The 21,071-nt window shown below is 38.5% G+C and overlaps 1 protein-coding gene across 1 annotated transcript; it reads left to right on the top strand.

Moving 5' to 3' along the window:
* Positions 1 to 7,999: 7,999 nt before the first annotated feature.
* On the top strand, positions 8,000 to 17,129 carry LOC309390160 (membrane-spanning 4-domains subfamily A member 12-like; the record flags this gene model as incomplete). Its single annotated transcript, XM_081949247.1, has 5 exons — positions 8,000 to 8,235; positions 8,963 to 9,124; positions 9,280 to 9,336; positions 16,858 to 16,992; positions 17,094 to 17,129. The coding sequence occupies exons 1-5, from the start codon at positions 8,026 to 8,028 to the stop codon at positions 17,127 to 17,129; spliced, it is 600 nt and encodes a 199-aa protein (XP_081805373.1). The 5' UTR covers positions 8,000 to 8,025.
* Between the last annotated feature and the right edge of the window lie 3,942 nt (positions 17,130 to 21,071).

Raw genomic sequence — 21,071 nt, 5'->3', positions numbered from 1 at the left:
ATGATCCCAGAAGAGCAGCCCCACCAAAAGTGCATAAAAGCAAAAAAACCAAAGCAAAACTGCTGTGTATCTGTCTCCTTTCAGCACAGTTTTAATTTCCCAGCAGGCCAGTTGCTCTGTGGGTCGGCTCTGTTTCTGTCTGATTGACAGGCTGGTTGCTCTAGGAAGGGAATTCTTTGTGACCATCCCTCTCTACAATGACCTTTCTGTCAGCCCTGGATAGAAGAGAAAAGGCCCAATGGGCAGGTCACCCTGTGAGGCATTCCTTGGGACCAGGTTTCTGCTCAGTGGTCTTTCTGTCAGAGTCAAACAAAATTGTAGAGCCTGTAGACACAGCATTCCATGAAGGAAAGGATATGAAACATGCTCAGGATATGTCAGCTGGTTCAATCGATCGACTTGAATGAGAGCTTAGTGAAAAATATCATTCTCTCACCATCTATGTTAATGTTATTTTCCATTGATGGCTTCTAATGCAGGGAGAGACAACATCTCGGCATTTATCAACGCATATCAAAATGTCAATTGCTACATCTGAAATGAAAATGAAATTGATTTTTTAAAAATGTTATTGTTAAAAAAATATTGTTTAAACTTGTTTAAAAATGAAAGGCTGTTCTGCCAACCTAGCAGTTCAAAAGCATGTAAAAATGCAAGTAGAAAAATAGGGACCACCTTTGGTGGGAAGATAACAACGTTCCGTGCTCCTTTGGTGTTTAGTCATGCCGGCCACATGACCACAGAGATGTCTTTGGACAGTGCTGGCTCTTCGGCTTTGAAACGGAGATGAGCACCGTCCCCTAGAGTCAGGAACATCTAGCACATATGTGCGAGGGGAACCTTTACCTTTACCTTAATGTTAAAAAAGCTGATACCTGAGTTTGCAATCTCTCGTGAGATTTCAGTGGCCAAATGTGATCTCACAAGTTTTCAGCTTCCCGTATGATTATGGCCTCTATTTTTTTCATTAATTTGTACATATTTCAATTATAATTTAATGATGGAAGGTTGTGATTTTCAGAGAAGGAAGATTTGGACCATATACCATATTTTTAGAACTATAAGACGCACTAGAAGTATTCAAAGAGGTGTTACTGAAAGCAAAAATACTGGATTCTTGGTCGGAGGCCCATATAACTCTTACCCAAAAGAAGAAACAGACTTGAAGCAAATAAAGAACTATAGACCAATCTCTTCATTAAATGTGGATTATAAAATGTTTGCATCAATAATGGCGGAAAGACTTAAAAGACTGTTAAGTGAATTTATACACTCAGATCAAAATGGTTTTTACCCAAGAGACAAATTAGAAATAATATGCAAATTATATCGAATGCATTAGAATATTATGAAGGGAAACAAATGGCATTGTTATTTTTGGATAATAATAATAATAATAATAATAATAATAATAATAATAATAATAATAATAATAATAATAATAATAATAATAATAATAATAATAATAATAATAATAATAATATTTAATGCTTCTAGACCGCCCCTTCTCCCGAAAGGGACTAGGGGCGGTGTACAGTTCGTACAAAATATAACAAGATACAATAAAATTAAGTATGTACAGTTGACAAATTGCTATGGAGGAGGTTAAAAAGCAGTTAAAAGAACTGTACAAAGCAGATATAAAATAAATTCAAACCCCTAAAAACAAATACAGAAAATTAAAAAACCCCTAAAATAACCAGATATAATACATTTGCCAGGAGGGACAGTTGAATTATGCCAGGCCTGCTAATCGGAACAGGTGGGTCTTCAGTTTTTGCCGGAAGGAGCGGAGGTCAGAAGTGGTTCTAATGTCGGGGGGGAGGTCATTCCAGAGGGTTGGGCCCATCACAGAGAAGGCCCTACTCCTCGGTGTCGCCCGCTGGCATTGCCTAGTGGACGGCACCAGGAGAAGTCCCTCCCTGTGTGAGCGTATTGGCCACAGGGATGTATGTGGGAGGATGCAATCCCGCAAGTAACTAGGTCCCGTGCCATGGAGCGCTTTAAAGATGGTAATCAGCACCTTGAAACGCACCCAGAAAACCACAGGCAGCCAGTGCAGCTCGCGCAGGAGAGGTGTTACGTGGGAGTACATTATGCATAATAATCTTTTGATAATGTTAACTGGAAATTCATGATAATGCAACTGCAAATGATGGACTTTGGGGAGGGATTTATAAATATGGTTAAAACTATTTATAAAGAACAACAGGATAAAGTGATGGTAAATGGAGGTATGACACAAAAAATGCCAATTAGAAAAGGGACCAGGCAAGGGTGCCCACTATCTCTACTATTACTCATATTGACACTAGAAGTTTTGAACAGAAAGATAAGACAAGATAAAGATATAAAAGAAATGAATGTTAAAAAGGAAGAATATAAATTGCAAGCATTTACAGATGATTTGGTATTTATTATTGAAGATCCAATAGGAATAGGTCCATGACTACTAGAAGAAATAGAAGAATATGAAGGAGTGGCAGGATTAAAAATTAATAAAGACAAAAGAAAATTTTTAGTGAAAAATATAACAGAAAAACAGAAAAGGGAAATAACAGATAAATTAGATATTCAAATAGTAAAAAAAGTGAAATATTTGGGAATACAGTTGGCCTCAAGATGTGTAACTATTAAGGAAGATAATTATTATAAACTAAGAAACCAAATTGAAATGGATATAGAGAAATGGAAAAACTTTACATCTATCATTAATGGGAAGAATAGCGGTAATTAAGGTGAATATATTACCAAGAATATTATTTTTATTCCAAACAATATCGATAAAACTGGGAAAAAATACTTCGAAAAACTAAATAAAATAATAGGAAAATATATTTGGCAAGGAAAGAAAGTGAGAATTAATATAAGAATGCTACAAGATTCTAGGATTAGAGGTGAATTTGGTGTACAGAACTGGGAATTATACTATCAAGCGGCAGCTATAATATGGATAAAAGAATGGATACTACTAAGAAATGCAAGGTTATTATCCTTGGAGGGACACTATGCAACTGGGTTGGCACACATTTTGTGGTATGGGAAAAATAGATTACATGGTTACTTTCAGACTGTCCCACCATACCAACCGGTTCTAAAAAGTACAGTAGATTTGAGGAACCTCTTCTACCAAACTGGTTAGAACCAGGAGCAACCCACCCCGGTTTCAGAGGCACTATGTAAGAAATGGTTTATACACAGTATGGGAAAAAGTAACAGAAAAACAATATATGGAAGTACCAATGTGGCTTTCAATGGTAGAGGCTCTGGCACATCTGAATACTAGTAGTATGAAAAAGGTTATTAGGTACAAAGATATATTAACAGTGCAGAGAGAACTAAAACAGAAGAAAGAATTAGAAGAACAAGGGATTGATATAGGATGGTTTAAATAAATTCAAATACAAACAAGATATGGGAAAGATGCTAAAGAGTATGGTTTTAATATGGAAAATTCAGAATTAGATAGGATACTCATGGGAACAGATGAAAAAATGATCGAAAAATTCTACCGTTACTTACTTAGAATATACCTAGACAAAGAAGAGGTCAAAGAAATAATGATAAGGGGCAAAAAACTTTGGATATACAATAGAACTAGAAAAATGGCAACAACTATGGGAAAGGAATTATAATCTGACAATGGCGACAGCATATAAAGAGAATTTATATAAAATGTTTTATAGATGGCACAAGACACCTGAAAGATTAGCAAAAATGTTTAAGGATAAATCAGCTAAATGTTGGAAATGTCACCACTTGCCAGGAACATACGTGGTGGACATGTAGGATGCAAAAAGCTATTGGATTAAAATACAAACGTGGTTAGAGAAATGATACATAAACCCGTAGAGTTTAAGCCAGAGATGTTTTTATTGGGTATTGTATTGAGAAATACAGTAACGAAGATTCATATTTGATTGTAGAAATAATAACAGCAGCCAGAATTGTATTTGTATAAAACTGGAAAGCAGACAAAATCCCATCAGAATGGGAAGTAATAAAGAAGATATTAGATTGCGCAGAAGTGAACAGGTTGACATTGAGAATAAAGGACAAAGAGGAATCAGTGTACTACAGGACATGGGGGGCGATTTTACGAGTGGTTTGAACAAAGGTATAAATAGAAAGAAAAAGGGACAAAACATGAAATGAGTATCTCAGATGATACATGATTAATATAGGGGAAGGGGAAAAATATTAAAATGTAAATATACAGGCGGAAAAATGATATGAATTGACATATGTTAAATAATAATTATAAGAATGTATATCTAAGAATGAATTTGAAAATAAAAATAAAAAACTTTATACAAAAAAAAAACATTCAACCGGAGGGCAATTCCCAAAAAGAGAATTACCAGTATTTTTCTGAATATAAGGCGTACCTTTCCCCCCCTAAAAGAGCATGGAAATGTTGGTGCGTATTATACACCCATTTTTACAGCCATTTTTAACCTCTCGAAGATCCACTCCAACATTCCATTTTTGAGAAAAATGGGTGAAAATGAACTGTTGTTCACAAAAACAGAGGCATTTTTCCCTTCCTCCAGCCCTCAGAAGCACTCTGCAGGCTTCAGCACGACTGGGGAAAGGGAAAAATGCCCCCGTTTTGCAAAAAAACCCGGGGGCATTTTCCCCTTCCCACAAACCCTGCTGAAGCCTGCAGAGTGCTCCTGGGAGCTGGGGAGGATAAAAACTTTTTTTCTTACTTACCTTTTCAAAATCTTAGTGCGTCTTATAGTCCGAAAAATATGGTAGTTCTAAACCTTGGAAGTGCATTTTATTAGTCCTGTTTCCTCCTACAATTTTTCCATTACTCCAGAAGAGAATCCATTCTTGACTTGCTGATACAAATGTAGTTGAGATCAAAGGATTTAATATTGTTTCCCCCCTCTTAGGATAAGTTTTGTTTTGTTTTAATTCAGGATGTTGTCAATCAAATTGTTGTTGTAATCTCTTGTTCTTTCTTTTTTTCTTTCTTCTTGGGCCTACAACAAACAATTATTTTTTTTAAAAAATAATGGTCATTTGTGAAGTGGATTTAAAAGTGATTTTATAAATTTCTCCATCAAAAATCCCACAGGTGCTAATTCAGCCTGTATTTCCTATCTCTCTCTATAAAATCTTGTCCACAACAGAAGGCAAACTCTATACAGAAACTCAGACTTAGTCCAGTTGGAACCTGATAAAACTTTATTTTTTATAAAATCCACATGAAACCTAATTGGTCACCAGAAAAGATAGATACAAGGAAGAACCAGGGTGTTTTCTACTTTCACTGATATATGGACCAATCCCCATAAAATGAACCGAATGTACAATGTCCAATCAGCTCATCTAAATGTCTTGGATCTACTAAGACCTGAACTGATTGACATTACTTTACCATCTTTCTTCTATTATTAAAACTTGCAATCAAGGAGGGAGGGGGTTGGCTAGGAGCTAAATGCTTTCCTCAGATCCTCATAGCTGCTTTACAACACTTAATTTTAGTCAGGTAGAGCAGAGGAAGGGAAATCCATGTGGAATCCATGCCTCCTTTGCCCTAACATCCCATTGAAAATATAATGTGTCCTTCAAGCCCAAGATGACACTTGGTGCCTACATGAGCAAATCCAGGTAGTTTCCTGTCCTGTGGCATTTCTTTAACTACTCTGTATATCCTTCCAAGCAATCTTCCATACAAATTCTACTCAGTTCTAAATCTCCTAAGCCTTTGGGGCCAATAAAGTTAATCAAGTCACCTGTTGAAATCTGCCTTCAGAAGAGGTTTCCAAAGAGCATAGACTCCAGTAGTCCTAATGCAAGGGGGATCCAATGTTGTCAATTACATGTAAACCCTGCATCCTTAATAGCAATAGCAAGAGATTCCAGTTGTCTTTTGAAAAAGCCTGGATGTCCTGGATGGCTGAGAATCTCCATAGACATTTAGCAATAGCACTTAGACTTATATACCACCCGATACTTCTTTAGAGCATCTCTGCCAAGATTACAATGTCAACCTATTGCTTCCAACAATCTGGGTCCTCATTTTATTGACCTTGGAAGGATGGAAGGCTAGTCAACCTCAAACCCATCAGGATTGAACTCCAGGCTGTGGGTAGAATGAATGTGCAATACTCTATTCTAACCATTGCACCACTAAAAGAGGAAAACCGACAGCTGGACAAGGCCACTTAAAGAGCTCGGTGATTGTGTGTGTGTGTGTGTGTGTGTGTGTGTGTGTGTGTGTCTTTGTCTGTGTCTGTGTCTGTGTGACGGACAGGGAAGCTGTGATCGCAATGCGCGTCCCCTTGTTTTTTCTGTCTGGCGATTCCGAGGGGTTGAAAACGGGTCGCTTCAAGCGCGGGACTTGGTTACTTTGGGAGAAAGAGAGAAGCGGGAGAAGTGGGGCGTGCATAAGGTCACCAGCCTGCCTACCGTCCCTGTCCTACTGTCCCATTTATATGTTTTTCTTACTTATGTCCATTTAGTTGTGCCATTTTCCATGTGTTTTCATACTTGTTTATTTGTACTTATTGTTAAATGAATGAATGAACGAACGAACGAACGAACAAACAAACAAACAAATAAATAAATGTCATGGATAAGTTTGATTTCAGTGATTTGTTTTAGCATGGAAATAAGAGGAGTTTATAATCTTGGTGAGTTTTCCTCTCATCCCTGAACGCGCAGAAGGTTCCTGGCCCAAAACTGTTATTTGTTGCAACAGTTAAAGGGGCAAGAAAGATGTTTTTTCCGGAGTCTTCGATTAAGATGGGTAAACCCCACTTTTAGTAGGTGAACAAGCCCCGCCCTCCACTTCTTCCTGTTGTGTTACTTTCGTTTCCCCTGAGGCTTAGGTGTGTCTCGTCTTGAGCGGTGGTCGTGAGTATATTCTGATTACTTTTTTACAAAATAGCATGGAATTAATATGTGGACCCTCCCGTGCCTGCCGCTTCTTCCCTGCAGCCATTCACCCGCGGTCTTCTCAGTTACGCAGCCCCCGCAGGTCTTGTAGACGGGAGGATTTCAGGGCAGAATTTGCGGACAGGGAAGAGTTTACAATCAGTCTTGCCCTGATGGAAATGCCCAATACGCGCAAAGGCGCCATATAAATTTACCGAGATTCAATATTTGAAGTTCATCGTTCAAAGAGGAGGGTGGATGGGTCGGGTTTTGCTTCACTTTGACTTCCAATTAATACAGCTCAAGAAGGAAGAAGCTTCCTCTTAAGGTCTGTACAAAGCCTAACTAGTGGGATTAATTCTGGCCCTTTGGTCAAAGTTTTCAAAACCGGAGAGTTACTAGATGTAGGACTTTACTGAATCGCTTCACTTTTTTCTGGGGTTGTTTTGTTAGGAATCCCAGGGTCCAATTGTGTTCTGACAAGAAGCCTCACCTCATCCGTGAAGCAAAGGTGGGATACAGATCCTGCTCTTGTGTCCTTCACAGTAACTTATGTCCAAATCGGTATGACCTTAATGGAAAATGGCAATCAATATGATCATCCATGCCTGATGCCTTTAGATCCATCTCCCAGTAACAGGACAGGAGGGCAGGTACAATAAAACCTTGTCCAAATGGAAATGCCATTTAGCTGGGGGATCTGAGGTAGTGCTAAGATCAGAAAAAGACCTTTTGCATTGAAAAATGTTATGTTCCCCGTGTTCTGATTAACTTTTTCTCAACTGATGTCCATGGAGATTCAAAATCAACCCTGTCCCAAAGATGCTTTTCAAAAGGCAATTGGACTTTCTTGGTTTTTTCTTTGAAAATATTTCACTTCTCAAGCAAGAAGCTTCTTTGGTTCTGGCTGAAAGGTGAGGAAAGGAAGGATTTCTATCCCTGAGAAAGTTGTATTTTTTTTACTATCCTGCTCCCTGAAGCCTTCTGGAAATCATCTTCAGTTTTACTGCAGGCAAATATTATCTCATAAAGTGACATTAAGGAGAAGAATTTACCTCCTTGATGTTAAAACATTAACTTTTCCTCACTTGTTTGTTTGCAGGTAACTTAGCTGTGGCATCCCTTCCAGCAAGAATGGCCAGTGAAACCACAGTTTTCATCCCCTCTAATGGAGCAAATATAATCCAAACGGCTCCTGGATTGTCCAGTGTTGCCCTTCAGGCATCTGGAGCAACTCCATATCCCCAGTATGGAGCTCAGCAAATTCCCACCAGAGCTCCTCAACAAGTCCCAGAAAACAGTCCTTTGGAGAGATTCCTCAAGGCTGAGCCCAAAGTGCTTGGGGTAGGCATGAGTTGCTATGTCCCTGTTTGAATCCATTAAGGTTTTAGAGCTACGTAGAGACCTGAGTGCCCCATCTTGAAGTTCTAGAACTTGACTTGGCTGTTGTCTGGTTCTGGAATATACTCCAGAAACCTCTGTTCTTCCTGGTGGTTTCATTCATGTCTCTGGAAAACATTCCAACTCCGATATGAATTTCTTTTGCTTTGCTCTTTAACTGAGAAAGTGGAGCTCAGCCACGGTTTCAGCCAGATCTCTTTTTCTCCCTTCCCTCTGAGAAGTGCAACTGTTGGTCATGGATTGGCTGCAGCCCAAGTCGGTTGAAGTCACTTTGGGCTTATTACCATGATCAACTTCCTCCTGCAGAGGAGTCTGTAGCGAAAGGCGTCTTTTTTCTCTTGAATATCTATCTTACATATTCTTACAAACCTTCTTCCTGGCAAAAGCAGCCCCACTGAGGGTCAAACTAGATCATAATCTGGAGTAAATGTCTGGTACATAGTGACAACAGTGTCCCAATCTTTCCTTTCTCCCCATTTGGATTTTTCCCCATAGGAAACCAGGCCTTGGGTTAACACCTGCCCTGGAAGCTGAGAAGCCCCAACATCTTTGGGGGACCTTTCAAAGATGGATATAAAGTGATGCCTTTCCCGGGGTGTTAACAAATAAGAATGTTTTTCTTAGATTCAGCGAATAAAGTTGTCTTACTTGGTGTGTTTTCCTTCCACAGGCTGTCCAAATATTGATTGGGCTGATCCACATCGGCTTTGGGGCTGTCTCCCTTTCTCCAATTCGTTCTTATGCATATTCTTCTTATTCTTCTTCTTCTTATGATTATTATTATGTCTCCTGGTCTGCAATTGGAGGTTACCACTTTTGGGGAGGGATATTCGTAAGTATGTGAAAATTTTTGTTGAGTCATGGCCCATGGCAGTAATGGCTAATAGATATTTATAAAAGTCCTGTTTGCTTTTTTAAATGGTTTTTTCAATGTTTTCGATTTTTCAATGACTACAATCATTTGTTTTTCCTTTTTCTTTTCCATAGTTTATTTCTTCTGGATCACTTTGTGTAGCAGCTGCGAACAGTTCAAGTCACGGTTTGGTGAGAAACCTGTATAGCATTTATATTTCTTTTTATGGTGTTTGTAAGCACTGAGGACTTTTTATTGTGTCAATTCTCTTCAGATACTACTTAGTCTTTTTTTTTTTAATAAACATTTATTTATTTATATAACAGACATATACAGGTTATCTTATTAGGAGTAACATTTTCTCCCTCCCCTCCCCCTCCCCCCACCCACCCCCCCATTTCCCCACCCTAACCCTCCCTAGCCCAACCCCTGACTTCCCAGATAGAGTCAGAAGCATAATTACCAGCAAATCTGAAAAACAAATATCCCAATAATAATATGCATATATCAGAATAAGAACAAGATAGTACAAAAAAGACAAAAAAGGAGAAAAACCATCATAACCTCCTTTCCAAAACCATTACTACATATTTATAAAACATATTTATGAAACATTTCTCAACCAAATCCCATAGACACTTCCTTTGAACCGTACCTTAATTTTACAAAATCAATCCAGGGATACCAATCTATAGTATACTTATCGTAAGAGTGATCTTTTAGGTATACAGAAATTTTATCCATTTCGGCAAGATTTGCTACCTTAAGTATCCATTCTTCTATAGAGCATAATTCTGCTTTCTTCCAATATTGTGCTATCAGCAGTCTAGCTGCTGTAATCATATACAATATTAATTTAGTTTCAGCAACAGTGCAGTCAGGTACTATGCCCAATAGAAAAAATTGGGGAGCAAATTTAATTTTTCTTTTAAGAATCTTCTTCTGCATTATCCACCATATTTTAATCCATAAAGCCTTAACTTTCTTACAGGACCACCAAATATGAAAGTAAGAAGCGTTTGAACAATCACACCTCCAGCACTTAGGATTGTAATTTGGATACATTTTAGACAGCTTAGCTGGATCTAGATGCCATCTATAAAACATCTTGTAAAAATTTTCCTTAAATTCTGGGCTTGCGTAAACTTCCCATTTCTAATCCAGATCTTCTCCCATGTATCTAACATTATAGGTTCCTCTATATTCTGTGCCCACTTTACCATACAATCCTTAACTAACTCAGAAGCAGAGTCTCTCTTTATCAAAATATTATATATTCTTTTAATATAAAATTGTCCTTGGTCCCTGATTTGCTCAGTCAACTCATCATACGTATTCTCAATACCTATCCTCATATCTTCCTTAAACCTAAATTGTAACTGTTGATATTGAAACCAAGTCTGTACAATCTTTTTATCTTTTAGTTCATCTATCAACTTTAGCTCCCAATGATTATCTACCCAATCCAACAGTTGAGCATATGTAGTTTCATCGTGCCTCTGTGTTATACCAATATTTTCTATCATATGCCTTGGTATTACCCAGTCAGGAATCTTACATTGCATATTTGGCTGATACTTCTTCCAGACTCTTAACAACGCAGACCTGTATATATGCGTTCTAAAAACAAAATCCTGCTTTTTACCATACATTAAATACGCATGCCAACCATAAAGCAGATCATATCCTTCTAGATTAAGAATTCTCTCCTCCGTCATATTTATCCAGTTACTAATTGCTCCCAGGACAGCTGCATCATAATACAACATCAGATTAGGCATTTTCAATCCTCCTCTCTCCCGCGCATCTTGTATAATCTTCAACTTAACTCTGGGTTTTTTCCCATCCCATATAAACTTATTTATGTCCCCTTGCCACTCTAACAAAGTAGCCTCTCTTTTAATTATTGGTATCATCTGAAACAAAAATAAGAACCTCGGTAGTATATTCATCTTAACCGCAGCTATCCTTCCTAAGAAAGACAGCTTCAGTTTCCTCCACGAGGCCATTTCTTGTTGAACCTTATGCCAAAGCAGCTCATAATTATTTTTATAAAGTTTTGTATTAGAGTTTGTTAAATAAACCCCCAGATATTTAACTTTTTTAACTACTTCAAAACCCGATACCTGCTGGAGTCGTTCAGCTTGAGTACTAGACATATTCTTAAGCAACATTTTTGTCTTAGAATAATTCACCTTAAACCCCGAAACCGCCCCATAATCCAAAATCTCATGTAGTAACGGTTCAATAGATTGTATAGGTTTCGAGATAGTAAGAACTAGGTCATCAGCAAAAGCTCTCAATTTATATTCATGATGCCTAATCCGAACACCTTGAATCTCTGTAGATTGACGTATCCTATTCAACAATATTTCCAATACTAATACGAATATAAGTGGAGATAGGGGACATCCTTGTCTAGTTCCTTTCTCTATTTTACAATCTGTAGTTAAAGTATTATTTATTATCAACCGAGCTGTCTGTTCTTGATATATAGCTCTAATAGTTTGTAAAAAATACCTACCCATACCCATCTTCTTCAGTACCTCAATCAAAAATTGCCAGTGTACTTGATCAAAAGCTTTTTCAGCATCCAAAAATATTAAAGCCGCTGGGTATTGGCTATTCTTTTCTAAATATTCCATAAGGTCCAGTACATATCTTACATTGTACTTCATAAATCTACCTGATATAAATCCAGTCTGGTCTGGATGAATAATTTGCTGTAGTATCGGCATTAATCTATTAGCCAATACCTTTGCAAATATCTTATAATCTACATGAAGTAAAGAAATAGGTCTATAATTCTTTGGTTGTGATCCCTCCTGACCTTCTTTGAGTATCAGAGAAATAAAAGCTGTTTTCCAAGATGGGGGAATCTTTCCATTGACCATCACTTCCATAAAAAGTTTTTTAAGAGGTTCCACCATCTCTGCCATTAAGGTCTTGTAGTAAACAGCTGTAAGACCATCCGTCCCAGGCGCCTTCCCAGTCTTCAATTGAGTAATAGCCTCCCTTATCTCCTCAGTTGTTATTGGCTGGTCTAACCCTTCCTTCTGTTCTAATGTAAGTTGTGGAACTTTAGCCCGTCCTAAATAATTAACTATGCCAGATAATGTAATCTTATCCTTAGCATATAACTTAGAGTAAAAATCCACGAACACCCTCTGAATATCTTTTTGTAGATAAACCATTTTACCCTTATCCTCAACCTTATCTATGATATTTTGAGTTCTCCTTTTCCGTAGATGATAAGCTAGCCACCTCCCAGGCTTATTGGCATTACAGAATGTATTATGCTTAAGGTATTTCAACTGTATTGTAGTCCGTTCTGCCACTAACATGTTCAGCTGCCCTTTCAACAATTTAATAGTAGTATAAATTGACCTATCTTGAGGGCTTGATATCAGCAATTTCTCTTTAATCTTAATCTCCTTCTCCAATTCTTTCAATTTAGCTTCTCTATCCCTTTTAATCTTATTATTCAAATAGATCAATATGCCCCTCATATAGGCCTTGCTAGCGTCCCAAACTATCTCTGTTGAGGTGCCTTTATCCATGTTAAGCACAAAAAATTCTTTCAATTGTTTCTTACACTCCAACACATTCACATCATATTTAAATAATCCCTCATTAAGCCTCCAAGATCTTCATTGAGTCATCAAGTCCTGTATCTCCATCATCACCGGGCTGTGGTCTGAAATAGTTCTCGGGAAAATCTTAACATCTTTAATCCTAGAAAGCAAATCGTTTGATATTAACATAAAATCTATTCTAGAAAAAGACTGATGCCTGTCCGAGAAAAACGTATAATCTCTTTCCTTCTCATTGCGGAGCCTCCAGACATCCATTAATTCCAATTCATCCTTCAAATCAAAAAAAGCTGAAGGCAACCGCCCTCTACAAGTTGAGGTTGAAGCTCCAGATCTATCCATCTGTGTGTCTATAACCCCATTCCAATCCCCCATAAAAACAAATGATTTGTAGTCCAAGTCCGATATTCTCCTCTGCAAATCCTTAAAGTACTTCATCTGCTGTTGATTAGGGGCATAAATCCCAACAAGTAGTATTTTCTGATCCAGTACCATAAGTTCCACTAAAATATATCTCCCTTGCAGATCTGCTTCCAATAAATTAGCTGACAAGCTTTTATTAACATACAGCACCAAACCATTCTTTTTTTCGGGAGCTGAGGCTACAAAACATTGTCCCAATTTCCAATTGTCCAGAAATTTTTGATCACTAGACTTAATATGCGTCTCCTGAAGGCAAATTACATCATTTTAATGCTGTTTCAAATAATAGAAAACCTTTCTTCTTTTTTGTGGGGAATTAAGTCCATTAACATTCCAGGTCAGCAGCCTGACCATCGTCAAGCTTAGTTTGAAGCTTCTGGAGCATAGCCCTCATATCAGTAGGAAATCTCTTGAGCCTTGCTCCTCCCACGGCTTCTGATTGTGTAGGTACATCAACAGAGGTACTCGAAGTTTGCTGTATAGTCTTCTCCATTTTCTTTGCCGTTGCTCTGGTAATTCTCTGTTCTTTAAATTCCAATCCCAAGCCTACTGCTTCTTCCAGTCTCTCCACAAGCTGTTTATCAACTGACGCAAGTGCCGAGGCTGCTATCTCTATTAGCTCCTGCTGAACAGGCTGGATCTTTTCCGATTCCAATCCTAGCTCACCAGCATTCAGAACCTTGGAATAAAAGTCTCTAGCCTTCTGAGTAGAATCCAATCGATATCTTTTCCCAGAGTAAATCAAAGTAAGGCCAATTGGCAACTCCCATCTAAATTGCAGGTTACGTTTCTTCAGTTCATCCGTCAAAAATTTAAACTCTTTGCGCAGCCTAAGCATTTTCAATGGTATTTCTTTCAAAACTTTCACCTCCTGATCTCGCACAGTACATCTCTGATGATATGCAGCCTGTACAATCTCATTACGCAGGTATCTCCTTTCCAGATGAACCACCACATCTCTTGGCAAATTTCGCTGTCTTGCATACCAGGAATTAACTCTGTAAGCTTTCTCAATCTGTTGGAGAATCTCTTTTGGATCCACTTGTAGAAGGGGGGCAAAAGCCTCCGCGCAAAACACCCTCAAATCTTCTCCTTTCCCGCTGTCTTTATCCTCTGGCAAGCCCCTTACCCGCAAAACAGCCTCTAACTGCTTGTACTGGAATAGCAACTGCTCAAGCTCAATTCTATCCGCCCTCTCTTCCAACTTATCTGCCCGGTATTCCAATTTTCCAACATCCTTCTGAGTCTCTTTAACCACATCATCCAGGAATTCCAAATTTACAGCCAGTCCAGAAAGGGCAGAAACAACATCATTTCTAATATCTTGATTAGCCCGAGCTGCCTGATCCCTCATCTCTTCCATAGTTTGGTTCATTTGATCCATTTGGTCCTGTTGGCTTCTCATTTGTTGTTTCAAATCCAACATATTTTTCTCCACATTACCAAACCTAATGTTCAAAGTATCCAATATTTCTTTATTGGTAATTGCTGCAGGTGGTGGATTTTGGGATTGAGATTGAGGTTGTGCCAACAAGGACAACTGAGATTGTTGTAAAGGAGAGGAGGTGCCCTTAGGCTTGGTACCTCTCTGTACAGCCATAACTTGCCAAGGCGCCAAGCAAGTCAAAAAAAAAACAAAAAAAAAACAAGAGGAAAGTCCTCTTTTCTTTTCAATTCCAACCACCAGATGGCACTGTTCTATAAGGTTTCAGTAAGAGTCAATTAAGGAGAGCAAGACTTCCGGCGGATGCCACCAGGGCAAAGGACGCTCCCTTTAGAGTGTCCAATCTACAGCTGATTGTTTCGCCGATTTCCAGGGGCGAAAATCCTCTGCTCTGAGCAAAGAGGCGGAGGAGAGCTTTTTCGGGCTGGGTTGAGCCCGTTTGGACCCTCCAGGAAGGAGGTAGAAGCGGTGCTCCCCAGGTAGCCCGAGAGGAAGCTCCAACAGCTGGATCCCCCTGCTTTGCAGGGCAAGCTCTGGAAGGCACGTCTCCATCTACATTGTTGATTGGTGCTGAATTGTAACGGACAGACTGAGACTGAAGCGGTGGCTGCAAGTATTTTTGGGTTTTTTTTCTGCTTTTTCTTATTATTCTACAGCTTTATAACAAGGACTTTCACAAACGGAGAATTTTTTCTTTTTAAAATGGCTACTTTTCTTTTTCTGCTTGCTCTCCTTAATTGACTCTTACAGATACTACTTAGTCTTAAATCAACATTTGGGAAAGAAAAACAAATTCAAAAACTCCCCACCCCATTTTCCTTCTTTGATGAACTTTTGCTTCCAAGCCTTGCTTCCACTGAAAGTTCTATGTCAACAGTAGACAATGTTCAGCCATCCAGAATTTGAGCCTCCCCTGGTCCCCATTTTGCGATGGGATTTCTGCCAAGTTCCCTTCCTGAGGTGCAACCTGCAACACTCCAGGTCCTGTGAAGAAAATGAGAGAAGCCTGAGAGAGTCAATGATCATAATATGGGTGCTTGTTCTACCAGAGCTTCCTTAGTTGCTACTAGTAATTGTGAGTTGCAGTGGCACAGTGGTCAGAATGCAGTACTGCAGGCAAGTTCTGCTTACTGCTGCTGCCTGAAATATGGCAGATCGAATCTCACCAGGCTCAAGGTTGACTCAGCCTTCCATCCTTCCGAGGTGGGTAAAATGAGGATCCAGATTGTTGGGAGCAATAGGCCAACTCTGTAAACTGCTTAGAGAGGGTTGTAAAAGCATTGTGTAGCAGTATATAAGTCTAAGTGCTATTACTATTGCGAGTGCTGAGTAGAGGTGTCTTCTTGCAGGCCCTAGTGTTGAAGCAAACTTCCATCATCATCATCATCTTCATTAACATCATTCCTCCTCCTCTTCCTCCATCTTAATAGAGGTTCCTGTTTCAAAAGTATTCCTACATGAAAGCAACATTAGGAAGCAGCTCAGCATGTTAGGAGTGAAAGTATGGAACAAGTGTGGGAATCCTCCTGGGAATCAAAGGGAGAATTGATGGTAGTCCTCCTGCAAAGGGCTTGCTTTCTCTCTCCCCCCCCCACCCATTGATTTAAAGTGTGTTCATGGCAACACATAAATGTTTTTGTTTTGCAAAGGGCACAGTGTGGATTCAAGAGAAGAAAACCCCCCCACCCTGATAGAAAAATACTACATTCCTGACAGGGGAGAATTTAAAAAGAGCAATTTTTAAATGTTCACAATCCTCACTATTGGCTCCAAGGGTTTCTCCATTCCCATCTCTCTAGTAGCCTCTGTGTAGTGTTTTATAGTTAAAAGAGCATTTAACATTAACATTTAATGCTTAGAGAATGTCACGTCTTACTATAAATTGTCTGGGATTTCTTTAAGCAAAGTGTTATGGGGTGAAAAAGTTGTACCATTTTTCCTGTCACTGTTAATCACTGGCCTTCAATGGAGATTGACATCCAGAAACAGAAAGAAGGAATTTGACAGTGAAAGGTCTTCAAATGAATTGTGGCATTTGCATTTCCACTGTGGGGAAATGTGTTGTTGATTGCTATGATCTTAGTGGAGGTTGTCTGGTTTCACCACTGGTCATTGAACACACACACATAGATTGAATTCTGTCACTGTTTTTACCATAGTTGGGGATAATTGTTTTTATGCTTTCCATTTAGTAAGACTTACGCTGACACTGTAATTGCATTTTCTCTCCTTCTGGTGTATTGCTGTTTCAGGTGAAATCCAGTGTAGGAATGAACATCACATGTGCTATAATGGCATTAGTTGGTATATTTCTGTACCTATCCGAGCTGATAATCTACGGTGCTTCTTGGAGGTATATCAATCAATATGCCATTTACCATTTACAAGTAAGTAAACCAATCTTGTTTTACATTTTGGCTTCACGTGCAGAATCCAGAAGGGATATTCCATGCCCTTTGACTTTTCTTTGAAATTTTCCTTGAATAAGTCTCAGTCCCAAAGAGATGTGTTCTATTTCATTTGAATTTTTTAAATATACATATATGTGTTAAATAAGGGCAAGCAACCTTATGATCATGCATATGACTTTATAGATTTCTTTTCCCTCTCCAGTTTCTTTCTTTTTGGTGGGGAGGGGATTATTTTTATTAAAAAAGTGATAAATATGTTTTGGTAAATAAGGTAAATAAGGAATACTTGAGAATTCTATATAGCATATAATACAGCTGCACATGTTGAAATCTATACCAGTTTTTCCTGCCACCTCCATCTCCTCATCCCTTCTTGCAATTGTTCCTCCCAATACACACCATTACATTAATTTCTCATCAGATTACAACTATCTTTCCACTTGTCTTCCTACTCTACAGAGTGTCGGTTTTGGCATCTCCAGTGTGCTGTTCTTGTTCAGCGTGCTGGAATTTTGCATCACTGTTTCCCTGGCTCACTTTGGGTGCCAGGCAGCTTGCTGTATTGATGCCCAGGTAACTATTTGATACTCCGATAATAGCTTTCGCAGTTCTCATTGTTAAAAGAATGTAAGTAAAATTGTCCATTTTTCTTCTTTATATTTAACTCCACCTAACCTCACCTTTTGCTTGTTTCTTTTTTATTATCCTGCACAATAAGTGAGGTTGGTTACTCAGGTTACCCAGTAATATTTTAAAGTGGGAGAGGCTTGAATTTTGATCCAACACCCTGTAGTTTATTTGCTTCTGCATATGAATAATTAGATGATCCAATTTTCTCCCCAGCTTCTGTTTTGCTGTAGAGTGAATGTCATGAATACAACACAGTTTCTGTCGTCCCTTTATAATTCCGTGATGCAGAAATTCATGTCCTCATTCAAGAGGGCTCAATTCTAAATGCATATATTTACTTTAAGTAGTGTGACTATATTAATTTAAAGGTTCTGTCACTTGATCCCATTTTTCCAGAATACGTCCATTGATTTGAAGAAAAAAATAGGCCTTTTTCATTTTTTTTAAAAAATGTTGCTCTCTAGTTTGGATGCTTTCTTGCAGAAGTTGCATTACTCAAATTCGATAACATCATCAGTGCAGTCCATATGGATATTCTCAGTCATCCAGGTCATGGTTGTCCCAAAGGAGCTGAAGAAGCTTCTTGGATGAGAAGTGAAAAGTCTTCAAAGAAAAACCAGAAAGTGCAGTTGCATCTTGTAAAAAACACCTTTGCATCATCAGTGCCAGTTTATTATTTGGATCATAAAACGTCTGCAAAGAAACAGGCAAGCTCAGAGACCAACATTTAAACCCTGAGCTACAAATATTCTCCTTTGTCAGTTCTCACCACTGTCATTTGAAGCCATTTGAGAAATCAAAAAATGACCTCCATTCTCCCCTGGAGGGAAATGGATCTTCTTTGAGCCTTTAAATTGTTAAAAGAAGTTAATAACATGGCAGCTTTTGTAAATAAATCATGAGAATATTATTTATTTATTTGCTCCTCAATTAAGTTGGAGCCTTGGAGGTTTACAACAATACAGGTGTATACGAATACAGAACATAAAATATAAGCAATATACAAATGGAACAAAAAGTAACACACAAAATAAAATCAGTCCCCGAAAGTCCTCAGGAGAAGCCAGATATTCTCTGAATATGTGGATAAGACTGGCAGATTTGATCAGGAAAGGTTACTTAGCCAGTTGCATGTTAATATATAGTTTTAAAGAATTCTCTCTCAGGACTTTGAGCTATTAAGAATTTCAGCCTGTTAGGACACTGCTAGCATCACTATTGAAAACACACAACAGGAAAATCTATTCCTCCTACCTAGAGTAACAGATGTGTCCCTGAGTATGTAAAAGATTGTTGCTGGCTGCCAGGACATAACAGAGTACTTATTGTGTTGACTATTCTTTTCTGTTACAGCCAACTATGGTTTTTATGCCTTACCAAGTCATCCAAGGTGGAGCAGTCGCAGCTGCACCAAATCCTGCTCCTCTTCCTTCTCCACCGACTTACGATAACGTGGATACCAATCCTCAGTAAAACAAGAAGGAAATATGAGAATTGTTGGCAAAAGAGCTTTCAGGAGAAGCAATGCATTTTATATTACTTTATTTTGTCATTCAGCTTGCTTGTTTCCTTTTCAATTACAGCTTTTAAACACCAAATTAAATGGTGGCAAGTTTTAAAAGTTCTTCTATTTTACTTAATAGTTATAACTCTTTCCTAGAAGCAAGAATTTGTGCTGCAAATCATCAGCGTATTTATGAGGAAGTACTGTACACGCTTTACAGTGAATGATGGAGGCTGTTTATTTTGTTTATACTCTAGATGACGTTTGTTTTTTTTGTGACAAATATGGAATTCAATACAAGGTCTGATGCTGCAGAAAAAAGGCTACCAAATTAAAGCACAGATTATTTATAAAACACATCATTGGCACAATGCAGACAGTTTTCGACTTACGACGGCAGTTTGGAACAGAACGTCCATTGCTAAGTGAGGCAGTTTAAGTGAATTGTGCCCAATTTATGACCATTTTTGCCACTGTTGTTAAGTGGATTATTCTGGTTGTTAAGTGACTCACATGGTGCTTAAGTGAATCTGGTTTCCCACATTTGACTTTTTAAAAGCCATCTGGGAAGGTCACAAACGGCAATCCCTGATTCTGGCATGCCAGAAGTGCCCTAAGTAGATGCTGGTTGCCAAGCATCTTGAGTTCTGATCATGTGACCATGGGGATGCTGCTACGTGTGAGTCACTTTTTTCAGTTCTGTTGTAAATTTGAATGGTCACCAGTTGTAAGTTGAGAACTACCTGTAGTAGCAGTTGCACAATCCCTGTGATTACAAAACAGATTAGAAGAAGTTTGTATACAGCTAAAATATTCCATATTGTTTGGGTACTTAAATTGATCAAAACCACATTTTTTTACTGTGCTCCCACCTCCAATAGGGAAAGTTATAAGTACATTATCTGCCTCCTGGAAGATTTCACAATTGTGTAAACATGCAATTTCCAAATCAAAACCATTCCTACTTTTAGGGAGGGTATACTTGGGTGGGTGGGTGGGGGCAATTATGGCCCCTTTATGATCTGTGAACTTCAACTCTCAGAATTCTTGAGCCTTCATGACTGACTTGGGAATCTAGCAAAGATTCGTTGCTTCCTTGTCCATAAATACATTGTGAAAAGTTTGACTCCTACAATGATTTTATAGGTGTACAAAATGTACATTTGCACAGTTTTTGAGGTTCAAGTTGATAGGCGATATCCTGAATATAATCTAGCTCAGTTAAAATGATGTCACTCTTACTTCTCTTCTTTGATGAGCTGATTCCCTGTTCAAGTAGCAGGAGGCCATGATGGGCGCTCTCCCCCCCCCCCCCCCCGCAGCCCCGTTCATGTTTTGATGTTGATCTATATATAAAAATAAAATAAAAAACATATTTAAAAAATCTAGAAGCATATCTCAATTTTAATGCACAATTTTGCTCCTCAACTTTAATAGCTCTAGTATTGGGGCACCATCAAGTAAATGATGAAAAAAAAAACAAATTTACTATGGGAAAAAATATGACAGTCGAAGAGATAATTTGGATATCTAGATGCATTTTGCTATTACCCCAAAGCAGCTGATGGAACCATCTTGCTGCCGCAAATTTCCTCCAGGCTACTAGGGATGGGGGTTAGAATCAGGTAAGGATAGCTTGAAGTACATATTTGATTCTTCCATAAGCTGTAGTGGTGCATTGGTTAGAGTGCAGTACTGCAGGCTAAACTCTGCCTACAGCTCGGAGTTTGAACCTGCCTGGCTCAAGGTTGACTCGGCCTTCCATCCTTCTGAGGTCAGTAAAATGATGAGGACAGATTGATAGGGGCAATATGCTGACATTTGTAAACTTCTCAGAGAGTGCTGTAAAACACTATGGAGTGCTATATAAGTTTCAGTGCTACTGCTAATACACAACAGAAATTTAACTGAATGAAATCAC

Source organism: Natrix helvetica (genome assembly GCF_964273705.1).
Source record: "Natrix helvetica genome assembly, chromosome: 1".
Taxonomy (NCBI): domain Eukaryota; kingdom Metazoa; phylum Chordata; class Lepidosauria; order Squamata; family Natricidae; genus Natrix; species Natrix helvetica.
The sequence above is the reverse complement of the archived record's forward strand: the minus strand, read 5'-3'. Positions and strand labels throughout refer to the sequence as shown.